This window comes from Electrophorus electricus, chromosome 22 (assembly GCF_013358815.1).
Source record: "Electrophorus electricus isolate fEleEle1 chromosome 22, fEleEle1.pri, whole genome shotgun sequence".
Classification (NCBI taxonomy): Eukaryota; Metazoa; Chordata; class Actinopteri; order Gymnotiformes; family Gymnotidae; genus Electrophorus; species Electrophorus electricus.
The window spans coordinates 10,611,354-10,638,853 of NC_049556.1; the positions used below are offsets into that span (position 1 = coordinate 10,611,354).

General features: G+C 52.8%; 1 protein-coding gene across 1 annotated transcript in view; it reads right to left on the minus strand.

Annotated features, from left to right (window-relative positions):
* plxna2 (plexin A2) overlaps positions 1-27,500 on the minus strand; it is a 143,084-nt gene that overhangs the window by 101,787 nt on the left and 13,797 nt on the right. Inside the window, exons 2-3 of the mRNA XM_035521313.1 lie at positions 18,256-19,599; positions 13,530-13,712 (exon numbers count right to left, since the gene is read on the minus strand). Of these exons, the coding sequence (XP_035377206.1) occupies positions 13,530-13,712; positions 18,256-19,452 (1,380 nt within the window). The 5' untranslated portion in view covers positions 19,453-19,599. The remainder of the gene's footprint in view (positions 1-13,529; positions 13,713-18,255; positions 19,600-27,500) is intronic.

Below are 27,500 nucleotides of genomic sequence, written 5' to 3' on the forward strand. Positions count from 1 at the left end.
TCTCTCCAGCTCTCTCACTTACCTTAAATGACCTTATCTTATATTTTTCTCTATGTGCAAAAACATTGCACTATTGCAAAAAGAGAGTCACAGCACAATGCAGTGTGAAATACAAAGCAAATCTCCTCCGGAGTGAACAATGGGACAGTAGAAGAAAGAGGCAGAAATACTCGGGACAGGACGGGAACACGCGGTGCCTCACGGGAGCGGCAGGACAACGTGGGAACGAGGAAAAGAAAACACCTATTCAACAATCCTGAAGTTTAAAAAAAAAAAAAAAAAACCCAACCAAAAAGATGACTTCGTCTGCAATTCTATTGTTAGCCCGGCCAACACAAGGTAAACAACCAAGGCCAACGGTGGGTTGAAATTCCCCACTGGAAGGATGGACGGATGGATGGAGAGATTCCTTCACCTCTTTTTTGGTGGGTGGGGGGTGGAGGTATAAATCAGGCTAATTAGTCCGTAAACTTGGGGGGGAAATGTCAAGCGCCTGCTGCTTAGCGGAAGACAGCGCCGGAGGCTTTTCGGAGGAAACGACGACTCAGCGTTTCCTGCCAGCCGAGCTGCGAAGGACTCCACGGAAAAAAACGTGAAACTTTCCAGCACGTTCGAACAGGACGTCGGGAGTTCAAAAGCGGGACAGAGAGAGAGAGAGAAAAAAACCAAAATTCTTTCCCTTAATCTTCTTCACACTGACAACCCTAGTAATGGCTAAAGAGCTTTTCTGGCTCCTCTCCACCGAGGTGCCGCGCGCTAGCTGGTTAGCGTGCTAGTGCTAGCTTGTCCTTCCGCTCGCACGGGCTGAATGTTGCCGTGGCGACAGCGGATGACGCCCCCGGTGCCAAGGCCGTCCGAGCAGTACAAAGGAAGGCTGTGCCCGGCGGGCCGGCAGGTGCGGCCCGGCCGGCGTGGGGCGGTTCCCTCCGGAATGTTGTCGTTTCCTTCACAAATGCCGTTGTGCGGGAGGTCTCACGAATCTACACGTTTGAAGAAAATCGACCCGCAAACGTGCCGGGACAGATTCGTGCACACCCGTGAAACAACTCCAAACATCCTCCACCACCTCCTTGCCTGCAGGCGTGGGGGTCGCCGGTCCGACCGCCACGACGGATGGCGCATTACAGGGTTGTCAGCGCGCCTTGTTTTCCTGTCATGGATACGGAGGCCAGCAGAGACGCTTCAGCTGTTCGCTCCGAGGGTCCCGGTGAGCGCGTTCACTCGACAGCGGCTAGCCCCCCCAAACCCACCCCTTGCCCAGCCTTTACAGTAACCCGAAACCCCAGTGACACTTAATCTAGCCAGCATAAAGGAGTACTAGCCTGGGCCCCCGCGCAGTTCAGACCAATAAACTTTCCCTGACTCTAAAATAACGCTCCTCTGAAGGCTCTGGATGCCTACTCCTCCTCGCAGGGCCTGGCTGGCATCCATACGGTCCCCCCGCCCACCACCACCCGAGCCCACGTTGAGGAGCTGAGCTGTATAATTCGGTGGCCGGGGGAGCCATTAAAAAGCCATTAATTGCAAAGTTGAGGCCTCTCATGGCAATGATATGCTAATATTTTTAAAGCGTGAAGGAGCACAGTTTGAGGGGAGCGCCGGAGAAAGGGAGAGGAGGCGCTGGGACAAAGAGGCGGCGCAGTGAGGAGCGGTGCACCGGGGCGAGAACGGGAGCGAGGACCTGATGACGGACAGCGCCAGATCGCCAGGGCGCTCTCACGCAGCCTGTGTGCTGGATGCACACACGCGTACACGCTCACGCACAACCTGCACTGACACACACTCAGAGGGAGAGAAAGAAGCTCCAGGCACAAGAAAACAAAGAGATCAGTGTTCTGGAACACACTGAGTCTGAAATTTAAGTGATGTGTTTCAGTGGTGTCAAGTCTGAATGCACAATCATGCGTAAGGCATGAGAGAGGGGAGAGAGAGAGAGAGAGAGAGAGAGAGAGAGAGAGAGAGAGAGGGGAGAGAGAGGGGAGAGAGAGAGAGAGAGAGAGTCCCGTTCAGCGGTGGTGCTTGTTGCCGTTTTGCTCGAGTACCGACGAGGCTCAGGGAACATCACAGCACCATGTGACCATGTCACAATGCCAGCCTGACCGCAGCTCCGTGCTGACCCCAGAAAACATCAGGCTACACCCCTGAGTACACTCGACCTGCAAGCGAATGGACCTGCGAGATCTGGGAAAAGACAACCAGCTGCAACTGCCGCTTGGGGACGGAGACGGCCTGGCAGATCGACTCCACACCCCTCCTGCTTCGTAACTCCTGCACGTAACAGGATTGTGGCGGGTTAATTAGGTGTTTAGGTCCCTGAAAGGCCAAAAAAGAGAAGGAATGAGGGAGGGAGGAGAAGGAGGGAGAGAGAGAGAGGGAGCCAGCTCGATCCCTCCGGCTTCGTGCTAGTCCGGCCCAAGAGAGCTGGCATTGTCTCGCGACAGTCTGGGGCTCAGATCGTCAGGTATTACAGAACCCGGTGCCAGCCGGGCCCCAGTGTGGCTCCCAAGACAAAGTTTTACGAAGAGCATCTGGTAATCGGAACCAGAGCCACTGCAACAACGGTCCCAAACCACACACAAACACACACGCATACAGGAAGGACGGCACTTCACTCAGTTAAGGGGGAAGTAGAAAACGCGGAAGAGGCTGGGGCAATAATGTGTGGAGGGGTGCCGTGTACCAACGCGTGAGGAAGAACCAGAGTGAAAGGCTATTAAAACCGCAAGGGGCCCGTCAGGCGGGGCGCGAGCGCCCGGCATGTCTCCTTTGCGGCCTTATGTCATGTCCTTGTGTCTCGTCTCTCTCAGATGTCTCGCTGTTCACGTTAGATGTGGCTCACTGGCGTGCGTTTGGTTGTCTGCGGCGAGCGCGAGCTTAGAACAGGAGGATAAAGGAAATATTTACCCACAACAACCCGCTAAACGCCGTAGGAGGAGGCCACGCGGGCCGGGGCAGAGAGAGTTCGCACCGGGGGTGTGTGTGTGTGTGTTTGTCTTTAGAAACCACGTTCGCCGATGTGAGAGAGTGGATCTGGAGATGGGAGAACGCATGATCCGGACGCCTTACACGGGGGGGATGGAGAGAGAGAGAGAGAGAGAGAGAGAGAGAGAGAGAGAGAGAGCGCACAGGAGGACAACAAACAATGCCTGTAGAGCTGAATTAGGCCAATTTCCACTATTACTTAAAATTCAAAAAAGGATCATTAAATCCTTTAACTGGCTGCATTTAAAAAAAACTCACCCCCACCCCAACAAAGCCCTGCGATGCCAACAGCTGAGCAGAGAAAAGAGTCCCCCCCCACAGCCGCTCCTGACACAGAGCTCATTAACAAACACTAACGGTGGTTCTTTTCTTCTCCGGTACGTACGCCAGTTACAGTCCTTCTGCGTTAATTATTATTAACACAGAGTTCTTCATTTCCTTGGTATCGCAAAGGTTTGTTCGCGTCGATTCACCGCAGTTCTGCTTTGGCAATACCGCAAATGAACAGCGTGATGCTTGTGGAGCTGAACTGAACTGGGAGAGAGAGAAAGTGTGTGTGTGTGTGTGTGTGTGTGTGTGTGTGAGTGAGAGAGAGAGAGAGAGAGAGAGAATCGCAGCAGACAGAGAGAGGCGCTGCTTGCCGTCTCTCTGTCCAGAGTAAATATATTGTCTTCTCCCCCCTGATACTGCTTTTAGCTCCTCAGAGGGAGGAAGTCATTGTAGTCTGAGAGGAGTAACAACTTCCTCTCCCAGTATCACGGGGCAACAGTGCGGCCCCGCCGCGCGGGAGCACCGGCCTGGTCCCGGCGTTCCGCTTCCTTCCCCCTGGCGGCGGAGCCAGGCTGGTTGGGTTCCACACAGAGACCCCTGCCTTCATCATCCAGCTATTTACCACATATTTTTAACAGTAAAAGATTAGAAAAATCAGAACAATTAACAAATAAATACTTTTTCATTTGAATGTGTTATCAGTGTTATTATTACTATTGGGAAAATGCCAGATTGAGCATCACCTCACCCACTGAGCAGAATCAGCGGTTTATGCAACTTGGATGATGCAAGATTAGAAATGTTGATCTGGCCTGAAACACAGCTGTATACTTTCCTCAAGAGGGTAAGAACAACCAGACTGTGGGCCAGGACACCAACACACTAACACACACACAAACACACACACACACACTAACACACACACACACACACTAACACACACACACACACACTAACACACACACACACACACACACACACACACACACACACACACACACACACACACACACACACACACACACACACACACACACTAACACACATGTATAATGCCTGTGAATCTGAACCCTGCTGGGACGGCAGCTGGTTTTAGCAATTTCTAACGGGCTGTGTGTGTGTGTGTGTGTGTAAACCATATGTAACCCCTCACCATAAAGGACACCCCTGTCGGTCTTACTCATGCCTGACAAACGACTGTGTTGTTTAATATCTGACCTCGTCCGGCGCCGTAAAACAGTACTGTCACGCCATCTTACCTGGCAACCTTGGTAGCAACCAGTTTAGATTAGGTGACTTTCAGCATTCCACTGGTACAATGACCCCAATCTACCCCCACCACCAAGTCCATCACACTCTGATCTACCCAGAGCTTACAAAGTCACGTCCCTAAGCTAGTCAGTCTCTCTCTCTCTCTCTCTCTCGCTCTCTCTCCCGCCCTCTCCCTCTCTCATTGTGTAATGACATTACACGGCTGTGACCTTGCTCTCTGTTCCAGCGCTCCGGTTGCTGTCCGACGCAACTCCCAGGCACCGCATAATGAAAAAGCCTGGAGCCAGTGGACCACGGAACGGGAAGGATGTGTGAGGGATCCGAAATGAGAGAGAGAGAGAGAGAGAGAGAGAGAGAGAGAGTGAGAGAGCGCAAAAAAAACCAAAAAAAACCCAATCACCTCCCTCTCTAACCTTGCATCTATAGAGGAAGGCTTTGGTTTTGCTACCCACACAGAGCCAGACGTACAAAAAAAACACGAAGTCTACAGTCTACAGGCAACAGAACAGAGTTTATGAGCAAAACTGTAAAGATGGTATGTTGAGTTTAGGAGACAGACGACACCCAGTACACGTGTTCCCGTGCGGCTCGGTGGGAATACGCATGTGGTTGCATCGGGGCAGGTCCCTCCCAGGAGGCGTGACCGGCCCGCAACCCTGCGATTGAGACCCGCTGGGGGCGTGTCCGGCCTGCATTCCAGCGAGTGAGATCCACAGGGGGCGTGGCAGCTGTCATTGGCCATTAGAGCCCAGGAGTGCGGCCAGCTGTGGGCGGAGAGGCCCAGTAATAACTTTCCGAGGGAGGCATCATTACCCCCTTGTTGGGAACATTATTGTACACCATTAGAGAGCCGTCTGCACTCGTAAGGGCTCACGGGCCACAGCGCCAGCCCAGGAGTCTCGGCGGGGGTGAGGCCACGATGAGACAGGAAATTAACGCTAGCAGCGGGAAGATGAGCAGGACGACTCCGAAAGCGCGGCGGGGTGGCGTCTGGGGGGGGGGGGGGGGGGGGGGGGCGGTGTTTCCATCTGCTCCCCCTGCTCGCAACGAGGCAGGCGTGTGCTTCAGGTCAAACCGATCCATGCGCGAGACGTGTGGGCTACCAAACCGCTCTGCCGGGATGCTCCACGCGTTTATGGGGAGGGAGGGGTCGCCGTTCGATCCCACAGTGAGGGGCCGGGGAGCCGGGGGGCCGGGAATTAAGACGACCTGTATTAAGACGCTGACGATATCGCAGAGGAACACAGGATATAAGATATATAGGATTTAAGAACTTCCCCCCCGTTGGAGGCTTCACACAGCTGACATCCGACAGGTCGAGTTTGCGCGACGTATTCCAAAGCAAATGAAATCGCTGCACGTGGCTCAGGAACGAAGCGCTAAAAACACAGATCCCAGACAGGTGGAGGAACCGCCGGCTGTAGCCACGGGCCGGGCCAAGCCCGCCTAATTGGTTTAAAGTGCACTCTGGCCAAGCAGACATGCACACACAGTGGATTTTGAGGTTATCCCATCAAGTCTGGCCCTTATCTAATTTTCTTCCACTCTCTGCACTACAGTAATGAATTGAGTAATCACAAATATCTAGCCCATTCAAGTACTTTGTAAAGAAAATCAATACAGCATGGCAACCTGCCAGCAACCCACTTCCATGGATGGCGCGAATCTATATTTGGATTCACGGGCAAGAGATGCTCTTCTAGCGTTTTTCTTCCTCTCTCTCTCTCTTCCCTTCTCTCTCGCTCCTTTTTCTCTCACCCACTCACTCTCCCTCCCTCTCCCTCTCTCTCTCTCTCTCTCTCTTTCTTTTCATCTCTCCCCTTCCCTCTCATTCCCTCCCTTTACCTCCATCTCTCACTATCTCTCTCATTCCATCACAATTTAGTCTATGAATATTCGGAACTTTAGGCTTTGTTAAAAAAAAAAAAGAAAAAAACACCGTGCCGTTTCCACAGAAACGGGTCATCCGAGCGAACGCAACCGATAAGAATTTCCATGAATTTCAAAAGCTCTCCCCGTGGTGTGAGTGTTGGCTGGGAATTTTGCAGGAATACTGATAAGCTGACCGTCATCCGGCACAATCAGACCCCAGCAGTCAAGCTCAGAGAGGACGAGCGCGACGCCCCGCAGTGAGGCGCACGCTCTGGGAGCGCAGGGAGACATTACTTGTCTCAACAGTGTCTAATGAGCTGTGGAGAGCAGATCTGTAAGTCACGCCAACGCTTGGAGATTCCGGCCTCCGTTTTCGCGTTTAATTGTCGGAAAACCGTCAGCGGGAAGACGCGGATCTGGGAAGCGACCCCTCCCCGTGTTGTTTTGCCAGGACCAGAATCTGCTTAGACCCAGTTACAAAAAACACTGGTGCAACACCAGAGAATCTGCAAATGTTGTGACCTAATACGTATCCTGGGCGTCCACGTCCACCGCTGCTCGAGACGCAGCAACTAGATATGTGTGTATCCACATATCTAGTGTGGCTCTGGTGTTTTTACACGGTTGCCTTTGGCTCAACCGCATTGCTTTGTTCCTGCAGATTGTATCCGGACCTGGCAACCACAGGCACCGCCCCACCCACCCACCCACCCAGCCTATGGGAGTAGAGCGGAGGCAGGCATGACCAGCGGTGTCTCTCAGGTGAGAAGGGACACCAGTCGCAGAGAGGTTCATCTATTCACCGCACGCTGGCAGCGGGGCGAGGGGGCGTGGTATCCGATTCAGATTAACGGAGAAAAGCGTGCGTGTGTGTGCGTGGTAGGTTGTTCTATTGGCAGACGTTTAATAACGGGGACGGAGACGAAGACACAGCCTTTTCCAGAGACGCGCAGATGCCAGGATATCCTGAGGGGACCCGGGTTACTGCGCACAAGCGGCTAATCAACTCTGCAGGCTGGGCTCTCTGCTCAGTGTGCGGCCGCGATGAGAGGAGGTCTGGTTAAGCCGAGAACGCCGTAGCCCGCCAAGCAGGCGCGGAGAAGTTTGGCCGGAGTTCCTCTAAAAAAACAAAAAAAAAGAAAACAAACTTTTTGAGTTGAAATATTCCGCCGTTAAAGTGATATACGAGGACTGAAGTGGCCGTTGGGGACCGAGCCCAGCAATTACTACAAAGAGAGAAGTGGGGGGGGGGGAGGAACAGGAGCAGAGAGGGAAGGTGGGGGAATGGGCATGAGACGGCTCGCGGGAGGAGCACGAGAGAGAGAGAGAGAGAGAGAGGGAGAGAGAGAGAGAGAGAGGGAGAGAGAGAGAGAGAGAGAGAGGGAGGGAGAGAGAGAGAGAGAGAGGGAGAGAGAGAGAGAGAGAGAGAGAGGGAGACATACAGAGAGAGAGAGAGAGAGAGAGAGAGAGGGAGAGGGAGAGAGAGAGAGAAAGAGAAGGACAGAGAGAGACAGAGAGGGAGAGGGAGGGAGGGAGAGAGGGAGGGAGAGAGAGAGGGAGAGAGAGAGAGAGAGAGAGAGGGAGGGAGGGAGAGAGAGACACACAGAGAGAGACAGAGAGAGAGACATACACAGAGAGAGAGAGAGAGAGAGAGGGACGGAGAGAGACAGAGAGGGAGAGAGAGGGAAGGAGGCAGAGAGAGACATACAGAGAGGGGGGTGAGTGTGTGTGTGTGTGTGTGTGTGTGTGTGTGTGTGTGTGTGTGTGTGTGTGTGTGTGTGTGTGTGTGTGTGTGTGTGTGTGTGAGTGAGCAAGATCGGTTACTGAATGTCAGTAATGAGATCACTGCAGGGTGGGCAGTGTAATTGCAAGACATTGGGCTGAAGAGATATGGAGGAAACGAGAGAGAGAGAGAGAGAGAGAGAGAGAGAGAGAGAGAGAGTGTGTGTGCGCAAGTGAGAGAGCCATGAAACACAAATATGAAAAGGACAACTGGCTCCTCCCCCTCTCCCCACACACACACACACACACACACACACACAGTACTTTAGAGCACAAAGCGGCAAGAGGGAGACTCACTACCCTGCCAGGTAAACACGTGACCCTGCAGGGGGTGGATGTGTGGATGTGTGGATATGAGAGTGGATGAATGGATGGATGAATGGGAGGGTGGATGGGAGGGTGTATTGTCAGGTGGATGTGTGTGTGTGTGTGTGTGCGGGTGGATGCGAGGGTGTGTGCGGGTGGATGTGTGGGGTACGGGCAGGTGGATGCGCGCGGGCATCTGAAAGCTGAATAAGGCTACGTGGGCCTGCCAACTTTCTGCCTAAGCCAAGGCAGTTGGCACTCTCTCCCAGGCTGAGGGTGGGGGTCTAGGGTGGGGTCTGCTGCCAAGAGCCTGTTCCCCTGACGTCTGATCCTGGGGTTAAAGGCTGGGCCCCCGTCGGTCAAATTGAGGTCGCTTACCCGCACGTCACTGGTGACTACACACTTATTCCAAATCGGCCCATGATCGCAAGTGTACACAAGTGCAGTTTACGCCCTCACACACATTTACGTGTACTCCAGTCATGCACTCCCCAACATTATTCTACACTCAAACCCAGCCACTTTGTTACTACAAATTAATCGTGTTTGTCCATCTGCTCACCCGTTGGAGGATTCATGGTGGCGCTGGCAACCTTGGGGTCCTCCACAGCGACAGAGACAAACCCTTCCGCTCTGGGAAGCTAGTTATAGCTCATTCTTTATTACACTTTTCCAGTCCAAGATGAATGCCTCTTCTCCACAGGCCGGGAGCCAAATGGTCTCCTTTACCCAAGCAAAATTAGGCCGAGTGTCTCCTCAAAGGTGCGTTTAGAGCTGCCAACCAATCAGAGGCCTTCATTATAGCCAGGAGGCAAATTGTAGGTGAATCACCTAGTGTACAGTAACATGATTAGGAAGATTGTTTGCGATCTCGCTGAGAATCATCGAGGTCGCTTTTCGGCCGCATAACCAGCTGCCAGCGCCCGTTACGGTTTTTATTGTAATAACTTACTTGGGTGTTGTAGGAAAAATTGCTCTAAACGAACTTCAACCAGCACAAAGCAACTGAGCGTGGCACACGTGGTACGGAAAGCCATCTTTTACAAAGGAAAAATATTCACCAGCCGTTTCAGTCGGGAAGAGAGAAAGTGTGTCGCCGATCGACGGAACTACGCCGAAACTAAAGCACCGCCAAGAAAAAAGAACAACCTCATTTAAACAAGTTACGCGAAACATTTTGCCAAACGACTACAAACAACGACGGCTGTTGGCGTTTAACAATCGAACAGCAGTCTGTCTTCCTCTACAACAATCTAAACCACTCAGGCAGCAGACGTGACGGCCGGTCGTCCGCCCGGCCGAGGGGACGGGCGATTTGGGTTTTTTGGCCCGCTGTGCCCGTCTCGGTGCATGGACTCAATCTCGAGCGGTCAGCAGCTCACGGTCAGCTGATTGCGTTGCCTCCCGACAGCTCAGTTCAGCTTTGCATCGCAATCCACCGGGAAAATGCCAGCAGTATAAAAAAAAAAGAAAAGAAAAAAAACCCAAAAACAAACCAGCAATGTGGTGGGTGACCCCTGACCTTGAAAAAAGTAATTAGCTCCGAACCACCAGGCGAGTTTTGCTTAGTGGGCAGAGCGGCGCTGGTCTTTCTGCTCTGTCTGCTGACAGGCAGGAGCTGCAAATGACTCATTAAGGCTTTCTGTGACAGGTCTGATTGAAGACTGCATGGCGAGAACGAGGGAGGAAGGAAGGGGAGAGAGACGTAATCCAAAAAGCAGCCTGCGCGTGTGCGTGCGAGTGTGTATGTGTGTGTTCTCCGGGCAGGACAGGTTGTGCGGACTGTCCTGCTGTGACTCGTGGGGGGAATGGCCCTAGGGGATAGAAGGAGCGCTATTCAGCGGTTGCCATGAGCTTCAGCTGTTGCTAGGGGCTCTGTCCTCCATGCTGTTATGTGCTGCTGCTCCTGGGATGGAAAAATGCTGTAAAACACACTCCCTTCTTCCTTCTCTCTCCCCCTCACTCTCTCTCTCTCTCTCCCCATCTCCCTTTCTGTCTCTTTATTCTGTGTCTCTCTCTCTCTCTCTCTCTCTCTCTCTCTCTCTCTGTCTCACCCTCTACCTCTCTCTCCCTTTCTCTCTCTCGCCGTCATCCGCGGGATGGTCAGGCACTACGTATCGGACCGGCTAAGCCCGATTCCCAGGTCTCCTGAACGTCAGCCGACGAGAACGAGGGAAGAAAGTCCCTTTCGCGCCCTGCTGCCGTGAGCCCCACTGCCGATCCCCTGTACACTTGCGCCGGGTCATGAGGATCAGTTGGGGGGTGAGCAGCAGGACCAGTGCCCAGACGCTCACTTAACCAGTTCAACGGGACATTTGTCCAATTAAGCCTCGGGTGCCTGCCAGGAGGGCCACACCTGAGTGGGCCGGTCGAGAGCCTGGAGTGACGAGACAGCCAGGGGTCGCGGGAGGGGGCCCCCGCACACTGGGCCCGATGACATCTGCCTTTTATTACCGATGTTTGTAAAAATGGCAGCTCCTTGCCGAGGATGGGGCCCCCGCTGAAAGGCCCCCGTAGCTCGACTAGTGAAGTGCCAGCAACCCACCGAGGTCGTGGGTTCGATTCCCAAGTATGTAAGTCGCTCTGGATAAGAGCGTCTGCCAATGCCGTAAATGTTAAAGGAACGTTTTTTAGGAACACCATGGACCCTGATCCCTAGTGTAGAGCCGGAAACATACTGACCGCAGACCACTGGCCATTTCTAATGGTCTGAGAAAGTGGTCTTTGGCCTCACAAGGCTACACCCCTGGCCCTTCCCTTGGGTCAGTGCATGCCACGCCCCGGCCCCTCCCCCAATCCACTGACCTCTGCATGTGCTTTGCTTACGTATTGTAAGGTGCTAAACAGGAAGTCTGCAGGTAGGGCAGTGTGCTAAACAGGAAGTCTTGTTATGAGTTAGTCAGGATTACACAAAGATAGCTGCCCTCATCGTGTGAAATAACGGCGGAACACTGAGATTACATCAATTAGTCCCATCTTGAGGTTTTATCTAACCTTAGATTCTCCATCTGACTCCCCAAAACAACCCACGACCCCCCCCCGGGCCACGGTCTATAGACCAGTATCCAAAATAGCAAGGAAGCATTGGTGCAGGAGTGTGTGGACTGAATGGGGAAATAGTGTGCGTGTGTGTGTGTGTGTGTGTGTGTGTGTGTGTGTGTGTGTGTGTGTGTGTGAGAGAGAGAGAGAGAGAGAGAGAGAGAGAGAGAGAAAGAGAGAGAGAGAGAAAGAGCGTGGGTATAAGGGGTGGGAAGGGTTTGCTCTTTGGGAAAGGAGCCAATCCAATTACAGGCAGGTGTGTGCACCCGGTTACTTCTGCAGAGCTAAATTCCCATTTCTCCAGTCCCTTCCCAATCTCTCTTCCCGGTCCGCCTGGCAGCCACTGGCGCTCTCCTTCCGCCCCTTCCTCGGGCCACACCACATCCCCGCCGCTGTGGAAAATCCCGTACACCTACGGCCTCCTCCCATGGCTCCAGAGTCCCTCCGCACGGAAAAGGAGGCAGATTCCCCGTGTCGCCTGGCCTGGAAAGGGCTTATCGATGCACAACAAAAATGACACACGCGAACCCCACGGGGCTTCCTGAGGGCACGGTGCCTGCGCCCCAGCTCTCCATACACACAGACACACAGACGAGCGCCCCCGTAAAAAAATAAATAATTACCCCCCAGGCCCCGACAAAGCAGCCTCATCCACATCGCCACTGGCTGAGCGCGCTCCAACGGGCCTTCTGGACTCTGTAGCGGAACGCTGCGCCTTCCCGCCATGGAAGGTGCGCACGAGAGCCGTGAGCATGTGCGAGCTGTGCGCGTTAAAGGGAGAAGCAGGCATTCCGTGGCATCACTGCGGCGAGTGACGCACGGCTGTAATCCCGTGTCGTTCCCAGCGAGGGGTGAGCAGGGGGAGGGGCCTGGGAGTGGCGCGAGGGATAACGTGAATGATTAACTCACTCAAACAAGGGGATTACACCGGCTGAAACGCTACGATGCCGCTTCCTGATTACAGCGCCGCTTCAATTACTGATCGATTAATCACAGGGTGCGGAGAGGAAGCCCTGGTGTGCGCGTGGGGCATGGGCGTGGGGCGGCACGAGAGCTAAATATTTCCCCAGCTCCCCTCACGGCTCTTCCTCACCCCTCCATCGTGCCCATCTCTCCCCTCCTGTGCCAGAGCCCGGCAGCTGGCGTCAGCGGGGGGGGGGGGGGGGGGGGGGGGGGGGTTGGAAGAAAGGAGGTGGCACCATCCAAGTGCTCCCTTTCGCCCCAATTACCGTCCGAGCCCTGCTGGACGTGACGACCGCCATCATGGCCGTCAGAACGCAAAACACAGCGAGGCGATACGCAGCGTAAACACGCGCCCCTGCGCCCGTGGTGTTTCTTAGCTTTAGCCCCAAGCTATCTCATAGCAGCAGCGATGCCTTTAAGTGCGCTCTGGAAGAAGTCTTTCATACCTTGATGTACTTGGTTACAATAAGACCAGAGTCCGCAAAGCCCCTTGACCGTGGGCGGAACGTGGGCGGGCGATTCCCACGCGGCACCGCCCACAGCTCCGAGCTCTTACGCCACCCTTTCAAAGCCATTACGGGCCGCCACGCTGGCCAGATGCTCTGGGCCGGTTCCTCCGGGTCCTCCGTAGGAGGCGCTCAACTCCGCACGTTTTGAGGCTCGTGTTGTCCGAGTGCCGATAAGCTCCGTTCCCTGCAGGCCCGCTGGTGCCCTCGGTGAGCGGATGTGCCTCGCACGCCTCCGAACCCGGACTGGGACAAAGCTGGGCCAGGCCCAATCTAAAGGACAACGTCACGTATTCAGGAAGGAAGTTTTTGGTCCTTGGCGCCACAGACGCCGGCACTGTCTTACCGGTTTGGCGGTTACCGGAAAGCCTCGGGACTCGGAGCTAATCCTCGGATGTGATATCACGGAGTGAACTTCTGGTGCAGAGCAGAAACCCCGAGCTTGAAAGCTCCCTGAGTGACCTGTTGTGTGAAAACTAAAGGGATAACGTGTGCCGAGGCTGGATGTCGTCGTGGAGACCTGGCGACCAAACTCACCTTTTTCAGCTGCCCGGTCCTAGTGCCCACGAAGGCCACGCAGTAGCCGTTGTAGACGTAGGAGGTCACGGCAGTCATGCGGTCGCGGCTCTCTGTGTACAGCATGTGTCCGGTCACCAGCTGGGAGCCGCCGAGCGGCTGGTTAATGTCCAGGCCACAGAAGGAGTCGTCAATGGGCACCGGCTATGGGCCAAGAGAGAGGGGTTAATGGGACAGTGGGAGGCGCGCACACCCACCCACACACCCACACACCCACCCCCACCCCCACCCACACATACACACACCCACACACCCACCCCCAAACCCACCCACACACCCCCACCCCCACAACACACACTCCCACCCACACACACACACACACACACCCATCTACACCCCCACCCACACACACACCCACCCACACCCCCACACCCACACCCACACCCCCACACCCACCCACCCACACACCCACCCACCCACACCCCCAAACACACAACCCCACACCCCTAAACGCTTGGCACACCTCATGCTTAAGATCTGAAACCACAGCTTACTAAATTCTCGTGCTCCACTCGAAAACTGTTTTGGCAAGTCAAGCGCAATTAATTAATTAATTAATTTTTATTAAATTGCAAAACAACCCAGAAAATTGATCACCCGGATCCAAGTCTCAAAAACTGAAGTCGTGGGTTAATTGTGGCCCTCCACGGTGACATGGACCGCTGGGACCCAAAGCCCTCCCTCCGTGCTAATCTCTCGCCTGCCGAATTTGGGTCTAGACGCATCTTAATATAAACACCTCAGTTAACCAGGGACTTCAGGAGCGTCTGAGCAGAAGAGCCTGCTGTGTTACATTAGGCCCAGATTTCCAAACTGTTGACGTGACTAGTCACGAGAACATTCATCAGGCTAGTTAGCAAAGTTGTTCTGTCAACTTGAAATCGAACTTGGTGAGCGACTCAATACTCAGTACTCCTCTAACACTAACTCCTCTACGGGAACAATTCTGTTGGTATTCAATTCAGATCTGGAGGCCATACAAACATTTATCTAAACGTCTAGCCAATATAATTTCTTCATAAAGGAGACACTGAGAAGGTTTTTTTTTTAAAGATGTACACATTTCAGTTCCCCTTGTAGGATTTGAGACGTTCCATGCATCTGCAGCGGAAGCACACGGTCCAGAACACTCATGCCAAGGTGATTTTAACCCCTGACTGAAACACTCCAGTTGCTGCGCAACCGACAGCTGTGACAGACAGCTATGACCTGGCGTGTTTACACGCCACGTTCACCCAAAAGTCCGGATGAGAAAGAAGGAAAATGGAATGGTTTTAATTCCAGCAGTGGAATTCCATCCATGGATCTCTTTCTCTGTCTCGCTCTCTGGCACACACGCACACACACACACACACACACACACACACACACACACACACATAAACATTTACAACCTAACAGAAGGTCCTGAGAGCCATTTTTCATGTCAAACGGCAGCATGGCCCAGCGTTCATTCCGGGCCAGAGAGGCAGAATTACAGGCCCCCCCCACCGTCTGCCAGAGCGCCCAATCCGGTTCATTGGAGGCCCCTCGCGACTGGCACTGGCCTCAAAGTTCCACGGGACGTGGAGGGAGCGGGCATGGGCAGGCTGATGCAAGCACACCTCACCACACCACCCTCTTGCCGTTAGATCCACCCTCCACCCGCAGACTAATGCTGCAACACCCCGTCCCTCCCTGGCCTGCTGTATTGGGGCGTTGGGGGGGAATGAGTGCCCGTTCCCACACAAACATTCCCTCCATCCCTCTATTCCCAAAGCAGGCGGAATGACACTTACAGGAGCTCAATGGTACCCGACTGAGTTGCAGTTCTGTCTGTTTACACCATCAGCGAAGGCCAGAGAACGGCACAAGTGCTAAAACCATTTAGCGATGTTTTTGGGAGCTGTTCAGACTAGAGCTATTTGAGTGTGTGTGTGTGTGTGTGTGTGTGTGTGTGTGTGTAAAGTACACTGCAGGACCTCTCTGTAACTGAGACGGGCGGTTTAACTAGCCATGTAAATTGAATGCGAGTGCTGGTGCAGTGTTCCAGGTGCAGCTGTTTGCCTGAGTGTGTGTGTGTGTGTGTGTGTGTGTGTAATCTATCCCACAAACCGTACAGTGGGACCCGGTCGTTTTGCTGATGTGTGCCGTGCAGATGAACCTCTGGCAGATGCAAATCTGATTCCATTCATATTCTCAATGCGAGCACTCACACGCGCCCGCCCACACACACACACACACACACACACACACACACACACACACACACACACACACACACACACACACACACACACACACACACACACACACACACCCCCCTTGCCGTAGGACAAAGTTGGCAGGGGTTGTTTGTTCTAAAAGCAGACCTGAAGCACGGATGGTAGTTTCATCACCATCGTTTCAAGCGGGCAGTTCTGGAGTCCGTGCACAAATCGGGACAGTCTGGGGTACGGGGCATGCTTCGTAGGTCAGCGCACGCGCGCGAAACCACAGAGGAAACACCGGAGCTGACTAGCTGTTCCGTCCCCAAGCGGAGAGCGAGACAGCTAGCCAGCAGGCGGCAGCGGCCAAGAACTGTGACGAATCTCTGTCTCTCTCTCTCTGCTTCTTTTTTTGTTTATGTCCGTTTTGGATTGTTTGTCTGGTTGGTGGGCTCGTGGGTTGGATGGTTTGTTTTTTTTTCTACCCCACGCTACAGATGGACGCAGGGGGGACCGGACCAACAGCTAGGTCTGGACGCACTCTTGGTTTGTGTCAACATACCAGTGGAGCCGGGCCGCTGGAGACAGCCACATCTGACCCAGCCGTCCAGAATAGGCAAGAGTAAAAAGCAGGAAATGAAAGAAAAACAGACTTGTCTAGCTCGCCACTGGCTCCTGGCAGAAAGGTTAAAGGAGGGTTTTTTAATGTTTAAAGAATATATATTACTTTATAACAATATTTTCTTGCTCATGTTGAAAAGAAAATTGCTGCATTACAGGAACGAGGTGTGGGACTACTCAGCCCCTGTGTGGCCTTAAGAGTGATTTCTATGGGAATCACTACAAATCTGCCAGTGCTTATCTACCAGGTACTGACCAAACTGTCTCCCTGCAGGCGAGCTGACGGAGGCTTCAGAGCACACGTGGGGCCACTGGTGATGGGCTCACTGTGGGCTTCTGGGGGCTGGCTCTGAGGAGGTGTAATGGGGAGGGTGTGGTAACTCCCACCGCAGAAGGAACGCCCAATCACAGCCTCTCAATGGTGCAAATATGACGCCCCCCCCCCCCCCCCCCCCCCCCCCCCACTGGTGTTCATTACAATGACCCTCACCAGCTGACAACCCCCTCTGACAAGGCACTAATGCTGAATTTACTGATGTTAATAAAGAGGTCAGACAGAAACAGGGCAGGGGGATCTGACACAGAAGAAGGCCAACACTCTCTTCTGTGAGGGTTCAACATTAAAGCCGAACCTCTTTTTGCTTTATATACATTGCGTGCGTGCGCGTGTCTGTGTGCACAAACATTGTAGGCTCATGCACGCACTCAAGCCTCCTAACCAGGTGTGTGTGTGTGTGTGTGTGTGTAAAGCACACTTAGAGACATCCACACACACACACACAGTATAGAAACCTTGTCAGCAAGTCATTAGTGTTAATAATTCTGTCATAACTCCTTACATTCCTGTCGGCGATGAAAGAACGCAGACACCAAGCACGACAGCATTTCTGAACAGAATTTGTTAAAGGAAAAATAAGATGCCTGAACGCTTGAAAACGTGTTGTGCAGACTAGAATTCCCAATCCCAGTCTGTCTCATTCCCAAGCATTTCCTTAGGTTTCCAACTACAGGCTGTTTACAAATAGGTACCCCATCCTGACCACAGTGGGACAGTCCTGCTCTGGGGAACGTAGAGTTGGCCTCATGCCTCATTCCTCTTCCTCTCCTCTCCTCTTCCTCTCCTCTCCTCCCTCCTCCCTCTCCTGCCTCACTAGGAAGGCTTTGTTTATTTGCACTGCACTAGAGGAGAACATTATCACTTTGAAACCTGCCAAGAGAAATAAACCCATTCTAATTGGTGAGCATATCTTAGGCAGGCAGATTTGAATGTGCCGGGCTTTAGATTTTAATCCTAGCGGGGCCGTAAATTGCCCTTAATTACATGTGCTAGAAGGACACCCTGATATGGACACCTAGGAAACAGGCTTTGACAGGACTAAATGCAGTACAGGAGCTTTACCGTGTATGAGGTCCCCGCCGTGCTAAACCATCCATGTGGCTTCAACCCAAAAAAAAAAGCAGTGCTGGAACGCCACGGCGCTATTAAATTAGCGTTGGTGAAATGATGCTTAAACTCTGAATAGCTGCATAAAAGAATACAGCCCTGATAGAGTCCTCAATGGGCAATGCAGTAAAGTTGGGAATGAGCTAATTGCTTCGTCTGATGCGGGGAGAATGTTTTCCCGAGAGGCAAAGCAGGCACAGGGAGACCTCTCGCACGCAAATGCAGGGATGCAGGGCAAAAGGTTTAAAGTGCCCGCTTAAATCAAAGACGAGTTAACGAGTCGTTAAGACAAGTTAACGAGTAGTTAACTGCAACATGGTCCATGCCTTAATACTATTGAAAACTTGTTACATAATAGTGGTGGCTCATCTGCAAAGTTTATTAAGAAACCAGGGCAACGTCTGGTGTGACGTGATCACAATGAACGGCCTCTTACCGCCTTGGTGCACTGCACATCTTTTCCCAACAGCCAATTGAGCTCCAGGTTGCCCTCGCCCTGGTAACAGGACTGCAGGCGCTCCTTGATGCGGGCGTTGATGTTTTTGATGGTGAAGACGCAGAGGGCGGAGTCGTCGGGCGGCCGGTGGTACTGCTTCTGGCCTTTGGAGAAGACGGTGAAGAGGACGTCGTCGGAGGCGCTGATGTTGAGCGCGGCGGCGAGCACGCGGCCCGGCTTGGCCAGGTGGGCGGCCTGCAACAGCCGGTACTCCACGCCATTGCGCACGCAGCCCACAGGCAGCGACACGTAGGAGTGGAACTTGTGGTCGTCCTTGCAGAGGCGCACGATGCGCGAGGCGTAGAAGAGGTCGCTGGGAGAGCCGCTGGAGGCCATGCCGTTTTCCGGCGTCTCCGGTTGCACAGTCAGGAAGTAGACAAAGTTGCCGCTGGCAAATCCGTAGATGTAATAGATGTCGAAGTGGGAGACCAGTGCCAGCGTGTCCGACGGGATCTTGATGAGCGAGGAGACGAAGTCGGTGTGCAGCTCGTAGTCCAGCATGGCCGAGGACTCCGGATCTCGGGGCAGCTTCCGGCTGGAGATGGTCGGGAAGTAGTCCTGTTTCCCGTCGACAGCGGTGCCGATGAAAAGCGTCCCGTCTTTGCCCTGTGAGGGCACGATGACGCCGTACATGGTGCCTGTTTGGTTGACGCTGGAGAGGTAGTGCTCCTTCTTGTGCGACGGCTCCACCAGGATGAAGAGGTCGTCTAGCCGGAGCAGTTTGCACACGCCCTGGTAAAGGCTCCCGCAGGCCAGCAGCCGGTTCTGGGAGTAGTCGATGAGGAGCAGCTTGTTGAGGTTGTTGGTGGGGACGAGCGGCTCAGAGCACGGCTGGACGATGAGGGGCGGGTAGCAGGCTTTGTTGTCGTCCTCCGGCCCGGTGTCATGGGACACCAGCAGGGTCAGGTTCCCGGAGAGCTTGTAGACGCGGTTGACGGCACCGATGTAAAGCGCACCTGTCATCTGGTGGACGGTCAGGTGGTTGAAGGACCATTCCCGCCGCTCGGGGTGAAACGTGGTGAACGTCTGTCCCACGCACGTCCCAGCGTGGGACAGCATCAGGACGGAGCTGCACAAGGCCAGCGCCCGGGCCCAGGACGTACCCGCCGTCCTCTGCGGTTCTCGTCGGCCCGCCATGATCCGAGGGGCACACGAGGTCGAAGGTCACGGGACACGGAAGGAGAAGTCTCGCCGGGTTTACTGGAAGGTGGAACCTTCCCACCAAGGTCCTAAAGGTAGCTCTGTGGTCTCTTCCTAGATCTTCAATGCTGACTTCACATGTTTCTGAAGGAGACAAAAGAGAAGGAAGGAGAGGGCAAATGAGAAATGCTGAGACCATCCTGAATCACAAGGGAGCTGGAGGGAACGAGATAAAAGCCAGTGGAAAAATCTACTCGTTCCGCCTCCGAGGGAACGGAGCGCTCCGCGCCTGCTATTGGAGACAATGACAGGAAAGCTTTATGCTCACATTCCAAAGTTGTTACAGAGCGCGGCACAGTGTAGGGATGTGAAATTCTTCATAGCAACGGAAATGAGCGTGACCAGAGTCGCATCCCTTACTCATGTCCGGCAGCTCTTAACCGAGGCTTCCGAAAGGGCAGCCTCAGTCCTGCTAACATCACTGACTGAGCAAAGGTAAGTGCCAGTCCATTTGAACGTTCATTCAAAATGTCATATTTCCTAAGACACCTACGAGATAACTGGTATTGGGAGTAACCACAATTCGCTACAAATGTGCTTTTAATCTCAGACGTTTATGTATTCATGAAGGGACTGGAAGTGGTTAAAGGGTTCCTCATTTCCATCCTTTTCATTTCTAACAAATATTAGTTCTTAGTCCAAATCCTCCCGCCCAACCCCAACACACACCTTGCCAGTCTATCAGTGAATGGAAAAAAAACAAAACATCAAGCACAGAACGTAATTTATGTACCAGAAGTTTGAAAAGGATGGCAGGGCTTTTTCTCTCCCTATACGATAAATCAAAGGGTGGTCCCCTTTTTCACCAGTGTATCTCTGAGACTTTAATTATCTCATCCACTGCGGGGGGGGTGGGGGGTCTGGATCTTATTACTGGAACAAAGTCTGAACAAATTGGGTGCCAGTTTTCTGTACTCCCCCTTTTTAAAACTCTCTGCTCTTTATGGGGGCTATTTAACAGGATCTGAATCTATTAATTATGCTTTCCAATTTTGCTCCTGTGTTTTTTTCCCATCTGACACAATCAAACCCCAGGGGGATTAATCACTGGTAGTGGAGCAATCACTGCTAAACGAATCAGGCCACCATTAGGAGTGCCGCCGTCCAACCACATCCGTCGCATTTGCATTCTGCTCCTTCCTGTTTGATCTGCATACATTATCACAGGCGAGCGGAACGAGGGGCCCGAGAACGGAGACAACGGCTGCGCCTCGGAAAATCAACCGTGATTAAGCTGCGCGGCGCAGGTAATTAAAATCCGACGGGATGGGAAGCCCGGCAGGACGGGTTCTGCGCTGCGCGGCACGACGGGGGACGTAGAAAGTCGCTCCTGGCGTTTGCGCGTGGTGGACGAGGAGCTGCGATCGAGGGCGGAAGGCACTAGCAGGGTGACGAGCGCCGCTCGGGCCCGCGGAATCTCGCGCTCCCGCGGCACGGCCCGTCACACTGCCACCCATGGCGTCCCCTGTACCGACGCCTGCCACTTGGCCCCCGGGTGCCCCGATCTCGAAACAATGGCCAGAGCCGGGGTGGGTGGGAGGCCGGGGGCGGGGCCAGGCGGCGTGTGTGCTCAGAGGGGTGTTTGAGGCTCCCGGGAGCAGCGGATTAGCATGGCTATGAAAGGGGTAATAAAGCTCGTCGGGGCTTGAGCCTACCCTTCACCCCTCCCCCTCCCACATGGCTGAGTTTGCACATGCTGGAGGTGCATCCCTACAGAGGAGCTACTGGGGACCCGCTCAACCTCCTGCAACCCCACATCCCTCGCCCCGGTTAGGCCACACCACCCTCCACTTCTCCACTCTCTCTCTCTATACCTCTCTCCCTCCTGCTGTCTCATTGAGTGCCTCGCTCCCTTTTTCTTTCTATGTCAAGGCGACAGCTGCGCTCAAGAAGGGAGAGAATGGTGTAAATAACTGCCGTTCAAAAGGTTAGCGGCAGTGCTGTCAGGAACACAGGCAATGGGCTCTTTGTTTATTATGTTTTATCTGCTCCCCCCCACCACCGACTCCACAACGCCTGACAGGTCTCTTTTCATGACGCAGTCCAGGCGCAGGACTGAAAGGACCAGCCCAACGTCCCGCGTATTTTCCCTGTAGTCATTCTTTTCCCCTTTGAATCTGGAAAAGCAGTGGCGAAAGATTACCATGTCAATGTTAGCACCTGTGAACCATGGCCGCGTCACCCCTACGGCCCGCGACAGTAGCAGGGCGGTGCCGGCCGTATTTGGTGCTGTTGGTGTCTGGCGGGCGGGGGGGGGGGATCTCGTTGGCAGCGGTTGCGTTTCGCTGCGCTGTAGCGGCGAGTCACAATGCCGCACGGGGCCAGCGGACCGGTGACCGATTTGGAGGCACGGGACGTGCTAGTGACAGGGGTCTGACCCACAGTGCCGGAAGCCGCAGAAAAACACAACCAGCACTGGTACAAAAACACCCACACAACACCGGAACGCCGTCAAACACCTGCCCAAATTAGTGGATGACTATCTAGTTTTACACAATTTTACACAATTTCTCAACATCTTTTTGCTTTTTTACTCCACTTCTCTGGTCCTCGTCCCTTCTGTAAAGTCCGATGACAGCCTTGCTCCCGCACTGTTCCACCAGCCTAGGAGGTCAGAGGTCAGAGGTCAGGCCCTGCTCTGACTGCATCCCCCCGAAGTCCTGCTCACAGTCAGTACACAGCAAGGCTCGGACCGGCCGTCTTATCATAGCATACAGCTATGCGCTCAGATTAATACAACAGAACGGTAGCTGCTAATGCAGCAGACCAGTCGTCTGTACGTGCGTACGCATTTTGTAATGGGAATCAGTGTCAACATATGGTACTAGTCACACACTATGTCTTCTTGAACTCCATCTGGCTGTAATCCTCTTATATTTATAACTGTGACCTCCCAGACGGTGCTGTGTGGATGGTATCTCATTTCAAATCAGTGCAGTCAAAGGACATTGTGCTGGAATACACTCGGGCAGTCAAACAGAGTTGTGTCAAACATGTTTATACTATACAGTATGTCGTCTGTGTATCGTCTAACCTTTACACTCAAGTGATCTGCTGGGCTTCCGTGGTGTGGATGGTATATTTAGCCCACTAATCTCATGTGGGCCATGGCAAATTCGAAGCTATTCTTGTGCTCTGTGGTTTGTCACCTTGAATTTGCTGATGCAGCTTTGCTCTTTGGTCGTATTGGCATTCTTTATCCACTCTCGTAAGCATGGCGAGGACTCCGTAAAAAAGGAAACCATAGAAACGCTAGCCAGGTCTGTCCAAACACGGGGTTAAGGCTAGCTGTGCGAAGGGAGCGAGTAGAATGGAAACAACAGGAAACCACTACATTCCACGCTCCATGAGGACTGCGATTATGCTGCAGGAGGAACTGTTGTTTTTTCTTAATGAACAGTGAGGCAAAGAAAACGGCACGTTGTCGTTAGCAGCCCCCACCTCGCGAGCACCCAGGATGTCGGCAGCACCGGGGCTGCTACGGGCTGCGCCACGCCTCGAAGCTCCGGTTTAGCTGACTTTGCCAGCCTGAACCCTGCCAGCACACGATGCCTTAACTCGCTAATCCTTGAAAGTGTGGCACAGTTAGGACGGGAGCAGGGGAGGGGTGATCAAAGCGGCTGACGCCATGCCGAGATTCGGCCGAACTGCTACCCATAATTCAAAGCTCAGATCAACAGTCTGGATGGGTGGAAAAGTCATTTCGGGTCGTGTGGGCCCGCTCCTCTGCCTTCCCTGAGCCCAGCTCAGAAACTCGGGCAGAGAGGAACGGAGCGATGTTTGCCCCCCACTTCCCTACACCCTCGGGTGCCTTGACATTTTTCCCCTTCCTCTGTAAGCTTCTTAACAATAGAGCAAAATGTGTTTGATCTCCTAAATTCATATTTACAGCTATTGTAGTGAGACGGATAAAGAAACCTAAGCCCAATCCTGTTATGCCGTGAAATCCTATTAATTGTTACGGAATGTTATGGAATGGGGAAAACACACACTTTAGAATTTCATGCCTTGGATTAATCCATCATTCTCAATACAGATTAATCATTAAGCATGTAATTTAAATGGTTAAATAAAACTAATAATTGATACACTCAAGGAGCAGAGCTGTTAAAACATGATATCACTCATTTGAGAAGTTATCAGACAAGTTAGGAAACTATCAGTTTGGGGAAAATGTTCTCTTGCGGGTGGGTGGTGGGGCTCTGTGCCTCGAGTTGGACTGTTTGCTCTGGCAAAAATAGAAGGTGTAATCCTTACGGATGGAAGCTCTTTTGTGAGCAAGCATCAGAAAAATGATTAGTCAGAGAAGTTAGTCCATTAGTTGGATTCCCTGCCTGACATTCTCCGGCGGGAATAATGAGAGGCTTGTCTAGTGCTGGGTGTCATGGCACGGCGGTGATATTTTGAATTTCTTTTGTCTCAGAGAGAGAGAGAGAGAGAGAGAGAGAGAGAGAGAGAGAGAGAGAGAGAGAGAGAGAGAGAGAGAGAGAGAGAGAGAGAGAGAGAGAGACAGAGAGAGAGAGAGGGAGAGAGAGAGAGAGAGAGAGAGCTCCAGATTCAGCACCACTGTCAGCCCTGCTTGAGTTTGGCCCGTCCGGCGGGGTGGGGTTGCGGTTAGGGGCAGATCGGATGTTTGCAAGGCTGACTGGAACGGCGACTGGGCCCAGTTAGGTCCGACTGCCCGGGGCTTGGACTGGGGCTGTCTGAGCAGTCAGAGGCCCTGCACAGCCTGACAGGGTTCTATCTTTTTTTTTTCCCTTGAGGGTACTGCAGGTTAAATAATGAGTATGTGCTAACGATACTCATCTGCACCACTGTTGGCTGATGTTTAACAAACACGACTTATTAAAAGGAGCAGCATCACTCGTAATGGGCCGGGAGCATCATTCGCTCCAGTTCGGCCAGTCAGGCCCGTGGTGACAGCCCCGAGGCACGGTGACCTCTACAGTGAATGGGCTGCACCCAGTCTGGGAGCTCATCATTACTGATAGGGCATGCTAGCAGGAAAAAGCAAACCAATTCAGAGTCTCATTTAAAGCACAATGGCTCGGCGATTCATCAAAAGATTCATATTTCACTTACGACAGACAAAAAGAGTCCTGTCTTATCCAAAAGAACCAGCGGAGGTAAAGTCACATTGAATGAACCAAGGTGCAGTTACGATGGGCAACTGATTAGCGAAGATCCAATACTTCACCGGACAGGTTCTGTGAGGAGGGTGAGACCCAGTGACAGTATCATCATTACTGAATCTTTACTGGATCTGCTCCAATCAGTGTCTTCGCAGCACTGGGAGTTGACTGGCTTAGCACTGACCAAAAAACCAAAACAACAACGAAATAGGCCCCACACAAAGGAATGTCAACATGACCCATAGCTGCTGTCCATCCTGAATATAAACAAGGGTGTGTGGCTGTATTCGCTCCCTCTAAACACCCCCCAGCTGGGCTCAAATGAGCGCTCTGACTCCTACACACCTTCCAACCCCCCCCCCGCCGAACCCTCGGTCCCGCGCCTTAAACCTCTGACACCGCTCGGGGAAGATTACAGCATCATCGGGTCTTCTGAGGCGCGCTGTTCTGTCGCCCGAGGCCACGCCTCCACGGATCACACGTGTGCTGTCGTGCTCCAGAGCGTGCGTCACGTCAGCTCAGTCTGGGCCTCGCAGCCCGGGGGCGGCTTCTTGAGGGTGCACCCGCGCGTACACGCAGTTGACTAGTTCCCATCAGGACTGTGTCAAAGCCTGGAGCAGGTTTCTGTTACAGCCAATTTGCATAAATCAACATTGAGGGGGAGGGGCCAGGACCACAAAAAACAAACAACACAAAAAGACGACAGAAGACAAACATCGCGTCTCAGAGGCCACAGGAAGCAGGATCTACTTCCTCAGGTCTGCAGATCAGGGGCCTTGATCGACGCTACACGCTTAACTGGGATGTCTGGTTGCCAGTTCTGGTACGCACACAACCCCCATATTTTGAACGTCAACGTAACGGCAAGAGTGGCAGATAAAGAGGAGTGTTTAGCCTTTTCTCATTCTGAACTCATTTTCTCACTTTAAACTCCCCTCTGTCTCAGTGCGGGAGATGTTTATTTGCAGGAGCTTTTCTGGGATTCGAGGTTTTTTTTTTTTTAAATCTCAAAGTCTCATTCAGGCTGTTCAGAGCTGCGTTATTCTGTCTCTGACGATGTAAAGCCCCAAACGCTCATTCATGCTCACATGCACATATAATACAGACTGTAATTTTGTATTCCATTAGTCTGCTGCCTGTGTTTATGTTTCATACTTTTAATCAGTGTTGTTTTTTTTTTTTTTAATGTACTGCATAACAGCAGTACAAAATATTTAAATGAGGTTTAGTCAGAAACATCGAACAAACATTGCAATCTATTAAGCCTAACAGAATTGAACATGCCAGCAAGCACGTGTATAATATGTAGTAATCACAATTAGAAGTACATCTTAGCAGGGGCCACTTAGCTGATTTCTCTGATGCACCGAGATCACACCCCAGTTGTGTATCCTGCATGTCTTCTAAAGTTAGGCATTCCTAATTGGATTGAAAAGACGGCACAATCCCTTACTTCCGACGTAATAAATATACCAGACAGGAATGCCGGATCAGGTCCCGCTAGGTCACGCGGACGGACCCGAGGCATCGATGCCGCTCACCAGAGGTTGATTTGCTGAATGACACGGTGACAGGCATCACACATACGGAAAAATCACAAAAAAGACAAAAACAGTTCAAAGCAAGGCCACGTAGGGCAGCGTCATGGCCGGGACCGTGATCATTCACAAAGGTACTGTCAGCAGAGCGCAGAGCAGGTCTTTGGCTCCATCGCAGACCTGCCTCTCAGTCACCCACTACTTCAACCATTTAAAAAATATATGCATATATGAAAAGGCTGGTCGGCTCAATTTTAAACATTCGCTACACAGCTAATGGCTACTATTAAACCATTTTACTAATTCGGAGTCCACCGATCAGCTCCTGACGTTTTCCAGGCCGGCCGGCCGGCCGACCACTGACCAGGCCAAATCCGACCAGGCCAAATCCTTCCTCCAGGTGGGTGCGAGAAGGGGGTGGTGAGAGTCAGCCGGACCACGGGGGGGAGGATGAGTAGCCCCCACAATCCACTGCACCAGCTGGGAAACAACACACGACAACAGCAGCCAGAGAAAAGATAAAGATTGAGAAGAAGAAACAGACAGACTGCACGAGGGTGACGTCGCGGCCCAAACGTGTCAGCGTGCCGCTCGTCCCGTGCGCGCTGCATAACGGATCCCATGATATGAAAGCAGTAATTATCACTTCTGCTAGCGTCCAGATAGCAGCCCTGAGCTCACCGCCCTACAGCAGAAACCACCAGTTCATGCACAGAGAATACACACACACTCACACACACACACACACACTCACACACACACACTGCTCTTCAACGTAGACTGATTTAAGACCACATACAGAGCAGAGCTGAAGTCACAGCAATGTTGCAGAGAAACACACTGCTCACATCCCACTAACACCAGTGCAGTGTTCACCAGTACTCCTTACTGGTGAGTTTACGCAGTGAGTTTACGAATGCTTTAACGAAGTCATAAATGAACGGGGGAGTGTCCAGGGTAATCAGGCTCATCTCAGTCCATGACCGGAGCTTACAGGGCTTTGCCTGTTCACTGGCACGACCCTGGCACGACCCTGGCACGACCCTGGCACGACCCTGGCACGCGCTCTCTTACCACCGACACCCCTCCCCACAGATCTGTTCACGCACTTCCACAGGACATATGGACATACAGGATGCTCTGTGCCTTCTGTTGCTGAAGCCATAACTGCCCCTGTCCATGTGTGGGCTCAAAACTGCCCCGGTCCATGCATGGGCCAGCTCAGGCCCTGGAATCAGCATGCTTCCTGGTCAGGGATCTGCCAAACAACAACAATAACTCAGACAAGCATGCTCAGCCGTTTCAAGTGATTTTC